The 16,023-nt window shown below is 37.5% G+C and overlaps 1 protein-coding gene across 4 annotated transcripts in view; it reads right to left on the bottom strand.

Moving 5' to 3' along the window:
• GRIK1 (glutamate ionotropic receptor kainate type subunit 1) overlaps nt 1–16,023 on the bottom strand; it is a 376,109-nt gene that overhangs the window by 53,883 nt on the left and 306,203 nt on the right. For all 4 annotated transcript variants that reach the window (XM_032865454.1, XM_032865452.1, XM_032865451.1 and 1 more), the window contains exon 8: nt 2,204–2,311. In XM_032865454.1, the coding sequence (XP_032721345.1) occupies nt 2,204–2,311 (108 nt within the window). The remainder of the gene's footprint in view (nt 1–2,203; nt 2,312–16,023) is intronic.

Below are 16,023 nucleotides of genomic sequence, written 5' to 3'. Positions count from 1 at the left end.
CTTGCACATAAAACCTGAACACAGTAAAGAGATGAACTAAGTACTTGGGTTCCACAGAAGTTACTTCCACTTAGTAGTACAGCCCGATGTTCACTTTTCTTTTCCCACATAAAAAAAAAATCATATAAAGATCATTTTAATATGTACAGCTTTGCTGCAGAGTGAAAGGGTCTTCATCATTCTTAAAGAAGGCCTGTTCAAGGTATTTCCATAAATAGAATCAATCCACACACTCATGCACACACTATTGCTAAGCAAGTAGAAAGCACACTACACTTGATGACATGTTCTTTGATTATGTGCATCCAGGCAATAGGAAATTGAGTGGAAGTGAAAAAATAGGACTTTTTTAAACAATATTCTCTGTGGACCCCATGAGAGGCTGACATGAAAAGATTAGGCATCTCCTCCCGTGGCTCCTGAGAGAGACGGGCTGGCTTCCCCATTCCCTTAAGGCCCAGTCATTCCTTCCAGGAATGGAGCCCAAGTCACCTGAAGAAAGAAAAGTTATTGCAAACAATGAAGAGATAAGAAACAAATTGAGAAAACACTTTCATCTAATTTGATTTTGCCTTTGATGGGAAAACACCAATGGAGTGTGCATAATATTGCCGTGTATAAATAGCTGTGAAGGCACAATGATGGCTCCATCTCTTTCATCACACGTAGGAGCCAGAGCGATGTTTTCTTAACAGCTTTTCTTCCCCGTTCACTTCTATACATTAACAGAGTGGAGGGGGGAGAGAGGCATGCACAGAAGAGCAGACATTTTTTCTTTTTTAAACAGCCATTAGAAGCTTTCAGTTCCTAAAAATATTCTTTTCTTTTCTTTTGTGTCCACAGCCCTGATGGAGGCGAGATGGGTGCCTCGTGCTCTGTCAGACATGTTAAACTAACAAACCAGCAAATCCAAGCGAAGAGACCCCAGCGAAAGAGAAAGAGAGATGGAAAGATAGAGAGGCGGGGGAGAGAGAGACAGACAGACAGAGAGACATAGAGAGAGGGCCAGGAAAAGCCAGAGAGAGAGAGACAGAGACACAGAGAGAGGCAGAGAGATAGAGCCAGGAAGAGAGGGCATTTTCGAAATGGGAACCTGTGCACATAATGTGTACCCTCCGAGTTGCAAACTAATAATTTTCCTCAAACGTTTCCACACCAGTGGTCACCATCTATTACATTCAGCCTAATTAATCTTTGTTTGTTTTAATTAGGCTATTTAGGAATGGGGCATAGTCAGGACCTTAAAAAAATATGTTTTAGTTACCAAAAGAAACAGAACATAAATGGAAATCTTATCTCATTTTTAAAATCAACCCAAACATTTCAATTAAGTAAGTAACTGGTTGCCAAAGGTACTCTTCTATAGGAAATGTACCTTCTTGTCCACTACAGTGAAAAAAAAAATGTTGGATTACAGAATTTTGATTTTCAGATGATTGTTTTGGGGGTTTCAAAGCTTTTTTATTTTTTCCTTTAAGTCCTAAAGGGTAAAAATCTTCACAATATAAGTGTTAATTAATTCCAGTACATAATTGTGAATAATAAAATTAGTATAATAAAATACACCAAGAAGCCAAGTTCTTTTATCATTATTGTTATTATTTAACTAAATAGTTCACTTTTGCATTACTCTGCATGAGCTCCTATGGAACTTGGAACTTTGAGAGATTGAGAATTACAACTAAAATAATCCTAAGATCAGAACGCAGCATGAAAATGATTTTTTGGCCTATTTCCACCTAAAATCAAGGCTCCAGTAAGCCCTTTCTCTCCTACTTTAGTCTGTCCCTCTGTCAATCTGAAGTGCAATTAAAATTCATTGCTGAGTAGAACTTGGAAACCATTCCATAGATAAGTCACTGACTAACTCCTAGTTTTCCACATCTAAACATAATTTCCTAAAACCTTTGAGAGATGGGGCTAATGACAGTTTACCCATAAGGCCATATGTATTTAATACTGTAATCATGCCTGCTGTATAAACTAAGCACTAGATGAATGTTAACATTGCTATTAATAACATACAATTTCAGAAACTAGCATGTCAGCATCTATCAGCAGAGTAGGGAGAGAGAGCTAAAAAACTGGCCATAAATGAACATGCTAAGAGAATCATCTTATCGCTCTGCTATTTGTGGGTACAATTAAAATGCTTAAACAGTGCTCTTTATTTTATTCTGAAATTTATTATTGAGAAGGTTACCTTTTCAGTTCCTTCTTCTTTGAGACTAATAATGTCCAGATCAAAATCCTTCCTCAAGCCATCGGTTTTATTGAAGGTGATACGCCCAGTCAGACCATCCCACCGGGCCTATGGACAAAAGGAACACGGCATTACTGCTTCACACTTATCATAATCCTAACACCATCAAAATTGTAATACCTCGAATTCATCATGGTATCCAATTATTTGGTTTCACTGTGGTGTTAGAAAGCATCGCACTGCTCAGTAGGTCAACGGCAGAACACTTCCCTGTTTTATTAGCACTCATTTATTTTGTCAGTTCTAACATCTAACATCAGTCAAATCTGTGATAGTGACAATTTAAATGGGCAGTATGGAAGGAATGACTGTAAAATACTCTACACATGAAGTAAACAAAGTCTGGGAAGCCATAATATTCTGTTTTCCAAGGTCAAGTCAAATCCCTTTTAAGGTACTGACAAGGGAAGTATCCCCTTCCCCACATTTTTTTCTCTGTGAAAAGGATATAATCCGGTGATGCATTATTGAATTTTTAGGGTATTCAGATTTAGGCCTTCCAATGTCATTTGGCCACTGTATTAGTTTCCTGTAGCTGCTATAGCAAATTATCACAAAGTGGGGTGACTTAAAACAACAGAAATTTGTTCTCTCATATTTCTGGAGGCCAGGACCAGATGTCCAAAATCAGTAACACTGGACAAAATCAAAGTGTAACAGGGTCATGCCCCCTCACAGGAGACTCCGTTCCTTGACTCTTCATGTTCCTGGTGGCTGCCAGCAATCCTTGTCCTGTGGTGGTATCTCTCCAGTCTCTGCCTCTGTGGTCATATTGCCTTCTCCTATTCTGCCATCTGTCTACTTGTCTCTTATAAGGATACATGTGATGGCATTTAGGGCTCATGTAGATAATCCAGGATACTTACGCCATCCCCCAAATCCTCAGTTGAGTTATATATGCAGTGTCCTTTCTTTGCCAAAAAATTATAACATTTACACGTTCTAGGGATTAGGACATGGATATCATTTAGAGGAGCCATTATTCTGCCGGCCACATGTGTATCCACATCATGTTAAGAACTAAAAGTCACAGCGGTCTCCCCTTCACAGAACTCACACTGGACATCTTTGGTGGTTTCATTAAATAAAAAAGAGTGACCCCAGAGTTTCTTGAGCTTCAGTCTCTAGGTGATTTTTGGCAATCTGGTCTAATTCAAGTTGACTTACAAATGAGGACACAAGGGAACTCAGTCCTAGTTGTTTTTCTCTTTCCTGATTTTACCAAAATCACTGGACATTTGTAAAATGTGAAGAAAATCCTGAAAGATGAACTATATCTGGGGTGTCTATACCACGTGTACCTGCTGACTGATTTATCTATTTGGCCAAGAGGTAGAGCAACGCAGAGGAAGTATGAGTTTATCACAGAGCTGGATTTGAATCTCTGAAGTATGACTTCATGCAAGTGACTTAACCTGAATCTGGATTGTCTCAGATTTCAGTGTCTGATCCATGCAAGGTTTCTGTGAGATTTAAATGGCACTTCACACAATTCTTAACTCACTGAAAACTTAAGGATTATTTTGACAACTATCTCTTATTTTCCTTCCCACATTCTCCACAAACTCTGGAGTTTGGCTTTTATTACCTCACATGTCAGGACTCACATGTAGTGTCTTTTCGGATCTCTTCTGTATTTCATATTACAAACCAACATCAGATTCATTGTCCCAAAATGAAATTTTCATACTCATGCAATTTCTCCCAGCACATAAAGTACATAGTGGATTCATGCTGCCTACAAATTAGTTGAAATCTTGACTTTACATTTGAGGTTGTGATGGTTAAGTTTATGTGTCAACTTGACTGGGTCATGGTATATTTAGTTATCTAGTTAAATATGATCTCTGGATATGTCTGTGAGGGTGTTTCCATTTGAATCAGTAGACTGAATAAAGCAGATCTCCGCAATGTGAGTGGGCATTATCTAATACATTGAGGGTCTGACTAGAACAAAGAGGCAGAGGAAGGGGAAATGTGCTCTCTCTGTCTCATTGATTGAGCTGAGACATTGGTCTTCTCCTGCCCTTGGACAAGGATTTAACACTGTTGGCACTGCTGCTTCTCATTGTCTCTGTGCCAGAAACTATCTCAGAATATAGCACCTAGTAGTTTTCAGTTTAGTAGGAACAAGAACATTAATGTATTTCAACAAAGCCCTATGTGTGTGAGGAAAAGATTTGCACATAGTATTTGAAGAAAGAAGTGTAGGGAAGAAGTACTTATCCCAACTGCCCAGAAAGAAAGATTCAGCAATGACTCCTACAAAAAGGAAGGCCCAAGCTCTCAAAGGATGAGAAATTGACTAAGCAGGGCACCTAGGTGGCTCAGTCAGTTACATGGCTGTGTTTGGCTCAGGTCATGATCCCAGAGTTGCAGGATCAAGCCCTGAATTGGGTTGCTGAGCGTTGAATCTGCTTCTCTCTCTGCCCCTTCCTCCCACTCCTTCTCTCTCTCTCTCTCTTTCTCTCTCTCCCTCTCATGTAGTCATTCTTTTTCAAATAAATAAATAAATTATCTTTTAAAAAAAGATTGAAAAAAAAGAAGAAGAAATTGGTCAAGCAAAGTTCTACAGCCAGAGTAAAAAGCATGAAATACAGTATGTCTGCCATGGATCTATAATGCAAGGTAAGGAATGATGAGAAATGAGCCTAGGAAGGAGGTAAGTGGGCACTTGTTCTTAAGGGTGTTATGGATTGTGCTACTTTTTGCTTGGACTTTGCTCAATAGACATGTGGGAATGGTCAGAATGTTTTAAGCCTAGGAGTGTCTTGAACAGATGTGCTTTCTAAGGAGATCATTTTAGCAGAACTAGGAGAAGATGGCTCAAAGATCAAGATTGTAAGCAGAGGATTGGCTGGCAAATAGTTCTCACAGAACAAAATAAAACATATTCACATGCACACATCTGAACATAGGGACAGCACAATTCCTCCATCTCCCTGTCCCACCAGCTTGCACACCATTAACTATCAGTGGAAATACTTCCCTAGCAGGGTAGCTGACTTCAAGAAGAAAGCATTGCCATTAAAGTTCTTACAGACAGAATAGAGAATGGGATCAACTCAATTATCAGGATCCAACACAATTAACCCAGACATATTTTCTGGCTACCATGCAGATGGAATAGGAATCATGTCAGAAGGAGATTTTATCACTTGATAATGCTGCAAGTTAAATTCATGTCAGGAAATGACACATGGACACACGAAGACTTTAGCTCTCATCTGAGCCATCTGTATGGCCAAACTAGATGTTTAGTGACACAAAAGAAATACCTCAGATCCTTGAAATTTGCCTCCAGAGTTTATTGTCAAGGGAGATCATAATGACAAATGCTAGCACTAGCTTTAAAAACGAGATGGTATATTTTTACAGTTGACAGTAACACCTGTTGTTACACTTGGTGAAATACAGGTAGTTACATTCTCTGCACTGGGACCAAAAAAATCGATATTGGATCCAAGTAAGGCATGTCCTCTCCTGTGTTTATTTAGGCACACCTCCTGGCATTGCAATCTCCTTTTCCTCTCCACCACATTCCAATCCTACTTTTTATACTCTGGCCACTTCTTATTTTGCAAGTAAAAGGCTGGTTTCATGGATTGGTGGGGTAGATGAGATTCACTAAATAAACTGCTACATTCGTGTTGTAGCATCTAACTGAGGGTGGGAGACAATTCATCTAAGACTTTAGTTGGGTGGAAATCTGTGCAGTGTTAAGGGTTTGGACTAAATCAGTTTTTCAGGCCGGTTCTTCGTGCTTCTCAAAATGTGGTTTTAACCCTCCCTGTGATCTGTGTGGAAAGAGGTAGTTTTCTTCATTAAAGTTCTACAGGATTTTCAGACAGGTTTTTTTCTACAGACAACTTTTCCTTCTTGGGGGTCATGCTGTGAGTCAATTCGATACATTGTCCAGAGTTTAGGGAGCTCTCTGAAAATGGGTAAAATTGGTAGCATTTATCTCTTGATGTAGCATATAGCTCATAGCAGGGTCTTAAAATCCAGTTCAGAAATCCAATTTCATTTCCACTAAGTGTGTCTATTGTGTCCCTTTGTTTGGATTCTGTTGCGTTGCTTTGGATCTTGAATTTAGTGTTCCAGTCACTGGTGCAGTGTAATTCCCACTTCTCGCCTCTCCTCCCTGCTCATCCAAGTGGCAAAAAAGTTCCTTTTCGTGCTTTAACAATGCTTCCTTCCCTGCCTCAAATATCTACAAAGACTCCCTGCCTGGTTCTTTACTGAACTGAAATATCTTTTGACCTTCAAAGTCAAGCTTCTCTTGCTGACACAATTGCCTTGTCTTTCTAACTTCCATCCCTATATGAGCATTTCTGTCCATGTTCTTTGTTTAGTTTTTCAAAGTAATTGTTGATTAGCATTTATTAATCATCAGTGTATTATTGATTAGAGTGAATAGGCAATGACTAACTCCTGGATATGAGGAATAAGATCCATAAGGAAACGATTTTCTGGGGCAAGGCTGAAGCATATACAATTTACATAATGATATATAATTATATTAGTCATAATTACAATTTGTTTGCCTTATGTAGAAGCATTTGCACAGGGGACAATTATAGTATACTTAACTGAAAACAATACTTAAACTATTGTCCCTATTTTAGGAAATAGCTTTAATTTCTACCCCGCATAAGACCTCTTGACAATAATTATCTAATAGCAAGTAGATCAAATGGTGTGACTTTTTTTCTTTTCTCTTATCAGGCACATTATTTGATGGCCAAGAAACAGAAATCAAGAGCTGAAAGAAGAAAAAGAGAAGTTTTCATTAATGTCTTACTTGTATGCTCTTTCTCGAGATAATCTTTACTATCCAAATGAATTATATATATTTTAGTTTTGAGGAAGTAAGTGGCTACCTAACTCTAGGCTCTTGTAATAGTTAACTTTTAACTTCATTTTGTAAAAATGGTTGCTTTTATTCATTTTTTTTCCTAAAGGGGACTTAAATATATAAAAGCACAAAAAGCCTCCTTTCTTAGAATATTCCCTGACACAGCCATTCCTATTTACCATGGGGAATAAATTCTTTCTTATTGAAAGAAACTTCCTTTTTGAGAGCAGAGGAGAATGTGCTTCTCTAGTAGATATAATCTTGTAAGGACAATGGTTTCTAGCATTTTCATTTATGTATTAAGGAATTTTGCTTTTTTGTAAGAATATTGTAAATAGAAAGTTCATGGCAAACCCAAAAGTTAGCTTCCTTTTGAATTAGATTAAGATGAGAGGAAGAAATTTTTCCATGACTATCCTATGTGTTATTGAAACTTACCAAAATTTGAAAATAAAGGAAAAAAAATGAAAGACTGCATGCCCTTTGTCATTGTGGCCCTTGTCTAAGAGGCTCACCCAAAGATGATTTGATTCTCTAGGGAAATATATCTTAATTCCCAGACTTTGTAAAATGTAAATCTATGATGTAAGCGATTTCTGTCTAATAGAAAATATAACCCTCAAATTATAATTTTATTGTCCTGGCATGTTAACCAGTTTTGATTTTCCAGGTAGCCTCCACAATTACTTTTCCTCTGCATCTCCCCAGAATGAGCTTCTTTCCCTCAAAGTTAAATGTGTCTTCAAGAGTGGCTCACTTTATATTTGTGTTAGTCACATTTGTAACTATTTTAAAATTATACTTTGTTTTGGAGATGGTTCTACCAAGATGATGAAATAAACTTACCTGCCAAAAGCAAACTTATGGGTCATTTTGTCCTCTTTATCCTAGTTCTGGATCAGATCCCAAACAGTAATGGATATTACCTTTGCTGATTCTTTGTTTCTCTTGCTCTTTTCTTTTCACTCTATATTTTGATACTGATTTTTGCCCAAGTATCTCAGTCTGTAAGTACCTTGCCTAACTCATAATTTGGGCTCTTTCTATTTTTATACTGGGTGCAGGGACCAGTGTATCTGTGTCTGGTCTCTGACCACTGGGCCATCTCTACTGGATAGTTAAGGGAGCACTTTGTGTCTCAGAAGATCTTGATTTTGAAAAAAAAAAAAAATCTTAGTTTTGGCCATGACCAACCCAGTCTAGGGACTAGTGGTTATCTGCATATTAGTCTAGTCTCAAGAACACAGGCAGAAGAACACGCTGTGTACAAGGGAATCTGATTTGTACGTGGCCACTAAGTCCTTCTCTATTGGTTGCAACATTGAATTGGAATCTGGCGTTTTGTTCTGAGTACATGGTGGTCTGTCATGTAAAGAAAGTAATCTAATTTTCTGTCACTAGTATGACAAATGATTGAAAATCTGGTCTGTTAGCCTTTTTCTTTTGTCTGAGCAAGAGTATACTTAACTGAACTTAACAATTATAGTATACTTAACTGAAAACAATACTTAAACTATTGTCCCTATTTTAGGAAATAGCTTTAATTTCTACCCCGCATAAGAGTACATCTCAGGTTCACTGGAAAGGAGAAATACTCCTTGAATTCCAAGTCCAAGATTTTTTGTGTTCTATGTTTACTTTCAACTCATGGCTAAGAATGTGGAATTAAGGCTGCAACCCTCAGAGACTACATCTTTGATTACTTATATTAATATACCCAGGATTCCTATTATATAGAGAAACTAAAGTTTTATTATATTTTATGTGTTACCCTTAAAAAAAAAACTCTCAGAAATTTCTAGCTCAGAAGCATTTTTATGTAAAATCCCAAATGCATCTTTGACCACATTTAAGGATTTTTTAAAAAAAATTAACTGAAACAATCAATACATGTCTTTCCCTTCATTTTACCCGTATTGAGTTACAGTTTCAGTCTTCCTTTTTTTTACCAATCTGTCTTTTTGTTTCTTGATGAAGAGGGTAAGTAGTCAAATTTCTTAAACTTCTTTTAAAAAAATATTTATTTATTTGAGAGAGACAGAGGAAGAAAGCATGCACAAGTGATGGGGAGGGGCAGAGGGAGAAGCAGACTCTCTGTTGAGCAGGGAGCCCGACTTAGGGCTCCATCCCAGGACCCTGGGGATTATGACCTGAGCTAAAGGCAGACACTTAACCAACTGAGTCACCCCAGGCACCCCATGAACTTCTTAAACTTCTTACACTGGTTTACTAAATTGCTAGAATTGCTACATAATGTTTAAAATGAAGGAGATATAAAATTATGTATGTAATCACATTGTATTAGAATTCTGACAAAATTTTTGGATCAACAGTAATTATGCTTTGTGATGTATCTGTTTAAACATAATTTCCAAGTTCCTTATTGAGTTTAAGACCTCGAGCTAATGATAAATTAAGTTAATGGATAATCTTTGAGTATCTAAATGGCTTCTCAGTAAGAGATAATACTGATGTACTGGTCACTATATATGTGTGTGTACATATATACATGTATATCTCTATATATCTTATTATTTTTATATGTTACAGAGAAACTGTCCTTTGGGTCATGGTAATGAATATGCTTCTTTTTGCCACATTGAAAAAGATGTTCAAAGGCTATATGTGGCTCTATAGGGCTGCATAATGCACACTCATTTATAAGTAGGGTAATGGGCTATACTTTTAAATGCAAGCTAAAGAGAAAATATGTACTAAATTATGAAAACTACAGTAAACAAAAGAGCATGAGTGTGTATGCTATTTGAGGGGACTGAAATTTGTTTGTGTTGGTGCAAACATGATAAGTCTGAATAAAAACAAAGGTGTGTTAAATTTTTGGCAAATTTTGTTCCGTTTGGCTGGCTTTATTAGAAAGATGTGTATTTTAAGTTTGTGAATTCTGTTATGTCAAATACTATATGAATGTAAAACTGGTGGTATTTTTCTCTCTTTCTTTTAAAATGATAACTGGTCTTGGCGTCCTTAGTCTACTCTTAAGAAGGCATACATTTATCACTTTCCTTCTATGTAATATGTTCCTTGCATCAACAAGTGATTTCTACTTTCTCCTCATGTTTGTATGAAGTTTTTGTTATACCCTATGGACTGGAAAATGGGTCTTTGTCAAAGAATGGGCAGTTGCAGAGGCTCTTAGGAAAATGATGCCAGATTCTCTTACCTATTGGTACTTTAAGAAACAGAGCCATGGGGACAGACTTTGGAGCTTAAAGTGATGTCACTTAGATGATTTGGACTGTTACAAGAGCACTGAATTGGGACCTCTAGAACTCTTTTTGTAGGTCCAGAGTAGACCTCATGAAAGCAGGGTGGTCCAGATGTGTAAGACTTAAGTAAGATTAAATGAATGGTGATGAGAAATCTGTGTGATTATCTGGGTTTGAGTATTGCTAATATGGTTTTAAATGTTCTATTAAGAACTATTCTCAACATATTAACCTACACATGACACATTTCTTACATGGTATTTTCTTCTCCCTGACGTCTCAGAATTCGGTAACAGCTTACTAAATTTTATGGCAATGTGGTCATTTGCATAAGACAACAAATTATCTGTCTTCAGTTTTTACCAGGATAGAGTTTGACAAATTGGTAGTATAAATGAGGTCATACCAAGATTGTTACATCTGAGAATAAATCTCATTTAATCAGGCATAGCAAACCCACCATTAAGGAACATATGTTCTTTTTTATCTGTAGACCCAAGATCCAGAAACCGCCTCAGGAAACTGGTCTGTTATTTGTTCTGTGATTTATGGGATCTCATACTTATAGGTGGTTAAGGAAGGTCATTGCCTGACAGGTCAGGAAATCTATCAGCTTTTGGGTACTTCAAAGAGAAATTCACCAAAATATACATAGGTATTATAGGACTGCTGTGCAGATGAATTTCTTGGATTTAGTTTCTTACCCTTGTGTGGTAGGGAGAATAACACCCTCCCAACCCCCAAATCTCCATGTTCTAATCCCCATAGCTTAAAATATGCAAAAGGAACTTTGTAGATGTGATCAAGTTAAGGATCATAGAGTGGGGAGATCATACTGAATTATCTGGGGGCCTGATGTGATTGCAAGAGTCTTTATAAGAGGACCCCAGGAGAAGTCAGGCATGCAGAAAGAGAGAGACAAAGAGAAAGAGACTGAAAAAAGCAAAGCTGTTGCTGGTTTTGAAAATAAACACAAGGGTCCACAAGGCAAGGATTATTAGAGGTTTCCAGATACTGGAAAAAATAAGGGAACTGATTTTCCTGTAGAGTTTCCAGAAGGAAACAGTCCTGCTGATGCCTTGACTTTAGCCCTCTGAGACCATATCAGACTTCTGACTTCAGAATTGTAAGAGAATAAATTTGTGTTGTTTTAAACCACCAAGTTTGTAGTGATTCATTTAAGTGGCAATAGGAAACGAATACACCTTGGGATAAAAGACCCCATAAGAGCAATAAAAATATGTTTGGAACAAAAAAGCTTTTGAAAATGCAATCAGAGTTTCCTTTAGAAATCTGCATAAAAAAGTTACTTTTCTGGACTGAGTAATTGTTTAAAAACAGTAGCTCTGAATTTGCTGGCCATGTTCAAAGAGGCTTATGTGGTTGATTAACACCTTGCATGTAAACTAATCAGGTCCAAATACAATGACACCAGACTTTTTGTAACATGAACAATCTTTGAAGATTATTTATGATACAAAAGGGGAGTTCTGAACAAATTGTCTAGAGCTTGGAAATAAAGCAAAAGGATGACTGCATCCTCTTTAAGGTTCTATGCGATCATTGTCTAACAGGCCCACCCAAGGAAGATTTAATTCTCCAGGTGATTGTACTTTTGCTTGTTTTACTATTATCCATTGTTTAGGGTCAAGACTACGAAATTATATGTTAACTTGTAGATTTTTGTCCAAAGAAGATGCAAATAATTCATGTCTGGTATGAAGGATAACCTCAGAGGTTATGGTTTTATTGTTTTGTAGGACAATAATCAGTTTTGTCTGTAACTCAGCCTCTCCTAGTGGATTACATAATCATTGTTGTTCCAATTCTTTAAACCATTTTTACCATCCTGCTAGTTCCATCGTGAAGGTAAGTGTATTTTTTTTTAAGATTTATTTATTTGAGAGAGGAGAGAGAGAGACACATAGCATGAGTGGGGGGAGGGGTAGGGGGAGAGGGAGAATCCTTAAGCAGACTCCCCACTGAGTGGGGATCCTGATGCAGGGCTCTATCCCAGGAGCCAGAGATCATGACCTGAGCTGAAATCAAGAGTTGGACCCAACCAACTGAGCCACCCAGACACCCCATGGTAAGTGTATTTTTGGCACTAGCCTTTCTTTATATTTGTATGAAAACCATGTTGATAACTTTTATAAAGTTAAATATTGACAAATAGGAAGTGGTATAGGTATATTAGCTCCTTTGATCTTTACAGTAGCCAGAGAAGGTAAGAAGAAGTGTCTCCACTTTACAGAAGAGACGAGGCCCTACAGTTACTAAAATGCACTGAAGGTATCCAGAACCTATTCTACCTCATGTACTCTCTCCTTCACCACACTGCATGCCTATGAATAAGGTCATGAAAAAGAAAATGAGGAGGTGTGGGCCAGTTTCTCCCAATTTAAATCTTCACACTTGACTTTGCATAGGTCATGAGGAATGGACATTCTCAAGCCAAGACACAAAAAAATTAAAAAGGAAAGATAAATGAAATTTAAAATCAGCACCAAAATCTTAGCTTCCCACTAACTCAGTGGCACTTTCAAAGCCTGAGTTGCCCAAATTGACCCAACTTGGATCTTCTCGGTTTGGTTAGAAAAATAAAACCTCTGACCTGGCCTCTAGTATCTTACTTCTTAGTTTCTTCATGGAGCACAGAGCAACATCTCCTGAAGATCAATATCTCATGGCTAGAGAGTTCTGGTATCTTGACTAAGCTAAAAGAAGTCATCAGCCTTTCTATTAGAAATCATGGGATAACTGGGATGTACACACATCATTCCAAGGGCCATCAGGGTGCAGAGCAAGAGGAACATCTAGAAAATGTTGAACTCTTGGTATTAATGCTGGTTTGGTTGAAATGCCTCTAATTTTCCTGTCATCACTTCCCTTTGCTGCCCTTCAGAACCCACCCTACCTGTCAATTAGTACATTAAATAGAGCAGGATGGTTCTACTTTCTAGGGTTTCCATTTTGGATTTACTTGCATGTGGCTGTTCATTGATTTTATACCACAAATGTTGATAACTTTTGCTTAAAGTTAGCTTTTAACTTTTTAAAAGATAACTTTTGCTTAAAGTTTGCTTAAAGACTTAAAATTTAACTGTAAGACTGAGGACCATGTTTAAAGACCTTTATCTTTGGTCATAATGAGTCTCCTCCCTTTGAGCCTTCTTCCTGGATTTCCCCTGGATTTCCTTCTTATCAGTACATTGTCTTCCTCATTGTTCATCAAGGTAAAAAACCTCCCTTTCTGTTATTCTGAGATGTCATCTTGACTTTTATAAGACCCATCACATGGCAATGTGGCAGAACCAATTTGTAGTTCAGAAAGCTGTATGGAAAATGCAAAGTTTCCAAGTAAAAGAGGAGGATTTAATAAAATTGTAAATTGATGGGCTTTCATGAGTTTAACGAAAAAAAATCATAAATTGTATTTAAAAGCAACAAAAACATACTGCTAATAAGCTCTTCATTGGTCTTCATGTATTATTCATAAACAAATTTTAGTTATAAACCCAGCATTGTAAAAAAGATAGTTTCAGACATAATGATAGTTAATTTTAATTGTTACCAAGTTTTAGTATGGTATATTAGGAAGAGCTTGACTTTGGAATCAAATGACATAGGTTTGAATCTTGGCTCTATCTTTGATTAGCTGGGTGACTCTGGGCAAGTTCCTTAAGTTCTTCAAACTGCATTTGCAAAAATCAATACAGTCTTTACCTAGTTGTTGTAAAGATTAAAAGAGATAATGCTTCAAAGCATCTAACAGAGTACTGTCAGATGGAAGCTCAATAAAAATTCAGTTCTTTTATTACCTTGACCTAGTTAAAAATTCCTTAACTCTCCTCACAGATACATGATTACTTGCAGACCATTTTGCAATAAACCTTAATCCATCTCAGAGCTTTTCTTTTGTTAAGAAGAAAACCACAGGCCCAAAATGCTGTTACTTGAAACACGACAAGTCACCAAACCGGGGCTTAGTATCTAAACTAATTAAATTTTCAACCTCCTCTAAGAATGTAAACCTTAAACGGTCAGTCATGAATTTTCTGATGGGTGTCAATGAGTTTGTAACATGAGCCCTGTCCTTCCCGCAGCGGAAGATGAGGTAATTGACATAAGACCCCCTTGCATCATCCCCCAAATGGAAAGTGACCTTGCCTGAAACAATCCTTTCTTTTCCTTATAACTTTCTTGCCCCATCCTCCTTCCTATAAAAACCATCCATTTTGTACAACTCTGTGGAGCAACCCTCTACTTGCTACATGGGATGTTGCCCCATTCATGAATTGTTTAACAAAACCTATTAAATCCTCAAATTTACTCTGTTGAATTTTGTATCTTAACACTCTATGCTGCTTGTCAGAAAAAAACCAACTGCCTTTCTACATCATCAATTATATTAATGTAGGGGCTTTCAAATTTTAAAGAGTGCAGAGTCATCAGGACACATTTGAGGTGGGAATGAGGGAATCTGCATTTTTTTTTTTTTAACAAACACTCCACTTGGTTTTGATGAAGATGGTCTTCAAACTATAATTTGAGAACTATTGAAATAGGGCTCAAAGCTTTTCCGTGGACTCTATAATATTCCCCATGTTTGCTGAATAATCTCACCAAGCAATACCAGTAAGCCATCAAGCATGGAGTCTGATTCCAGTTCCAAATGAGCTCAAATTTGGATGATTAAAGTCTATCTTTCTCTCTTTTTGTAGGGAATATATAATTAAAAAGTAAATAGGGGTTCCTGGAGTACTCAGTGAGTTGAGTGTCTGACTCTTGATTTTAGCGTGGGTCATGATCCCAGGTCCTGAGATAGAGCCCTACATGGGTCTCCCCACTCAGCAAGGAGTCTGTATCTCCCTCTCCCTCTGCCCCTCGCCTGCCCTTTCTCTCTTTCTCTTAAATAAATAAATAATTCCTAAAAAAAACAAAAAGTAAATGAGTGGCACTGATAACAGTTTCCCATAATTAGGAAAAGTGAGCCTTGAGTGGTATGGTCAGTACAGTCTTTAGGAGAAGATGGAGATTGAAGTCATACAAGACAAGAAGGGTTTGAAAAACTACATGCTCTTACAACTCTTAGTGTAGTATTGGTCTAGTGAAACACCATCACCATGTAGCTAGGCATATAGTGATTGGATTCTATACTCATATATTCTAGGAAATTTTTAGAAATAATACAGACTTGTTTGAGAGAATGCTTTTTGGTGTCTTGTGGGAAAAAGAGATCTTCTGAGTCTCTTCAAAACCTATCCTTGCCCTGAAAAAATAGATTTGCCCCCAAAGATTCTGGTTGCTATAATTATCCTTGGGGTCACACTAACCTCACAGTTCCTCTTTTGGGATATATGTATCAATCCCTTGCATGACCCCAAACCAAGTTTTTAGGAATTTTGTTTTGTTCTTGGTGTCTTCTTCTCCTTCCCCTGTCTCACCTCCTCCTCCTCCTTCTTCTTCTTCACTGCCCCCCTCTCCTGCTTCTTCTCCTTCTTTTTCTTCCTCTTCTTCCTCCCCTCCTCCTCCTCCTCCTCCTCCTCCTCCTCCTCCTCCTTCTTCTCCTTCTCCTTCTCCTTCTCCTTCTCCTTCTCCTTCTTCTTCTTCTTCTTCTTCTTCTTCTTCACCACCCCCCACTTCTTCTCCTTCTTCTTCTTCCTCTTCTTCCT

Source organism: Lontra canadensis, unplaced genomic scaffold (assembly GCF_010015895.1).
Source record: "Lontra canadensis isolate GAN:19392208 unplaced genomic scaffold, GSC_riverotter_1.0 scaffold29, whole genome shotgun sequence".
Lineage (NCBI taxonomy): Eukaryota > Metazoa > Chordata > Mammalia > Carnivora > Mustelidae > Lontra > Lontra canadensis.
The sequence above is the reverse complement of the archived record's forward strand: the minus strand, read 5'-3'. Positions and strand labels throughout refer to the sequence as shown.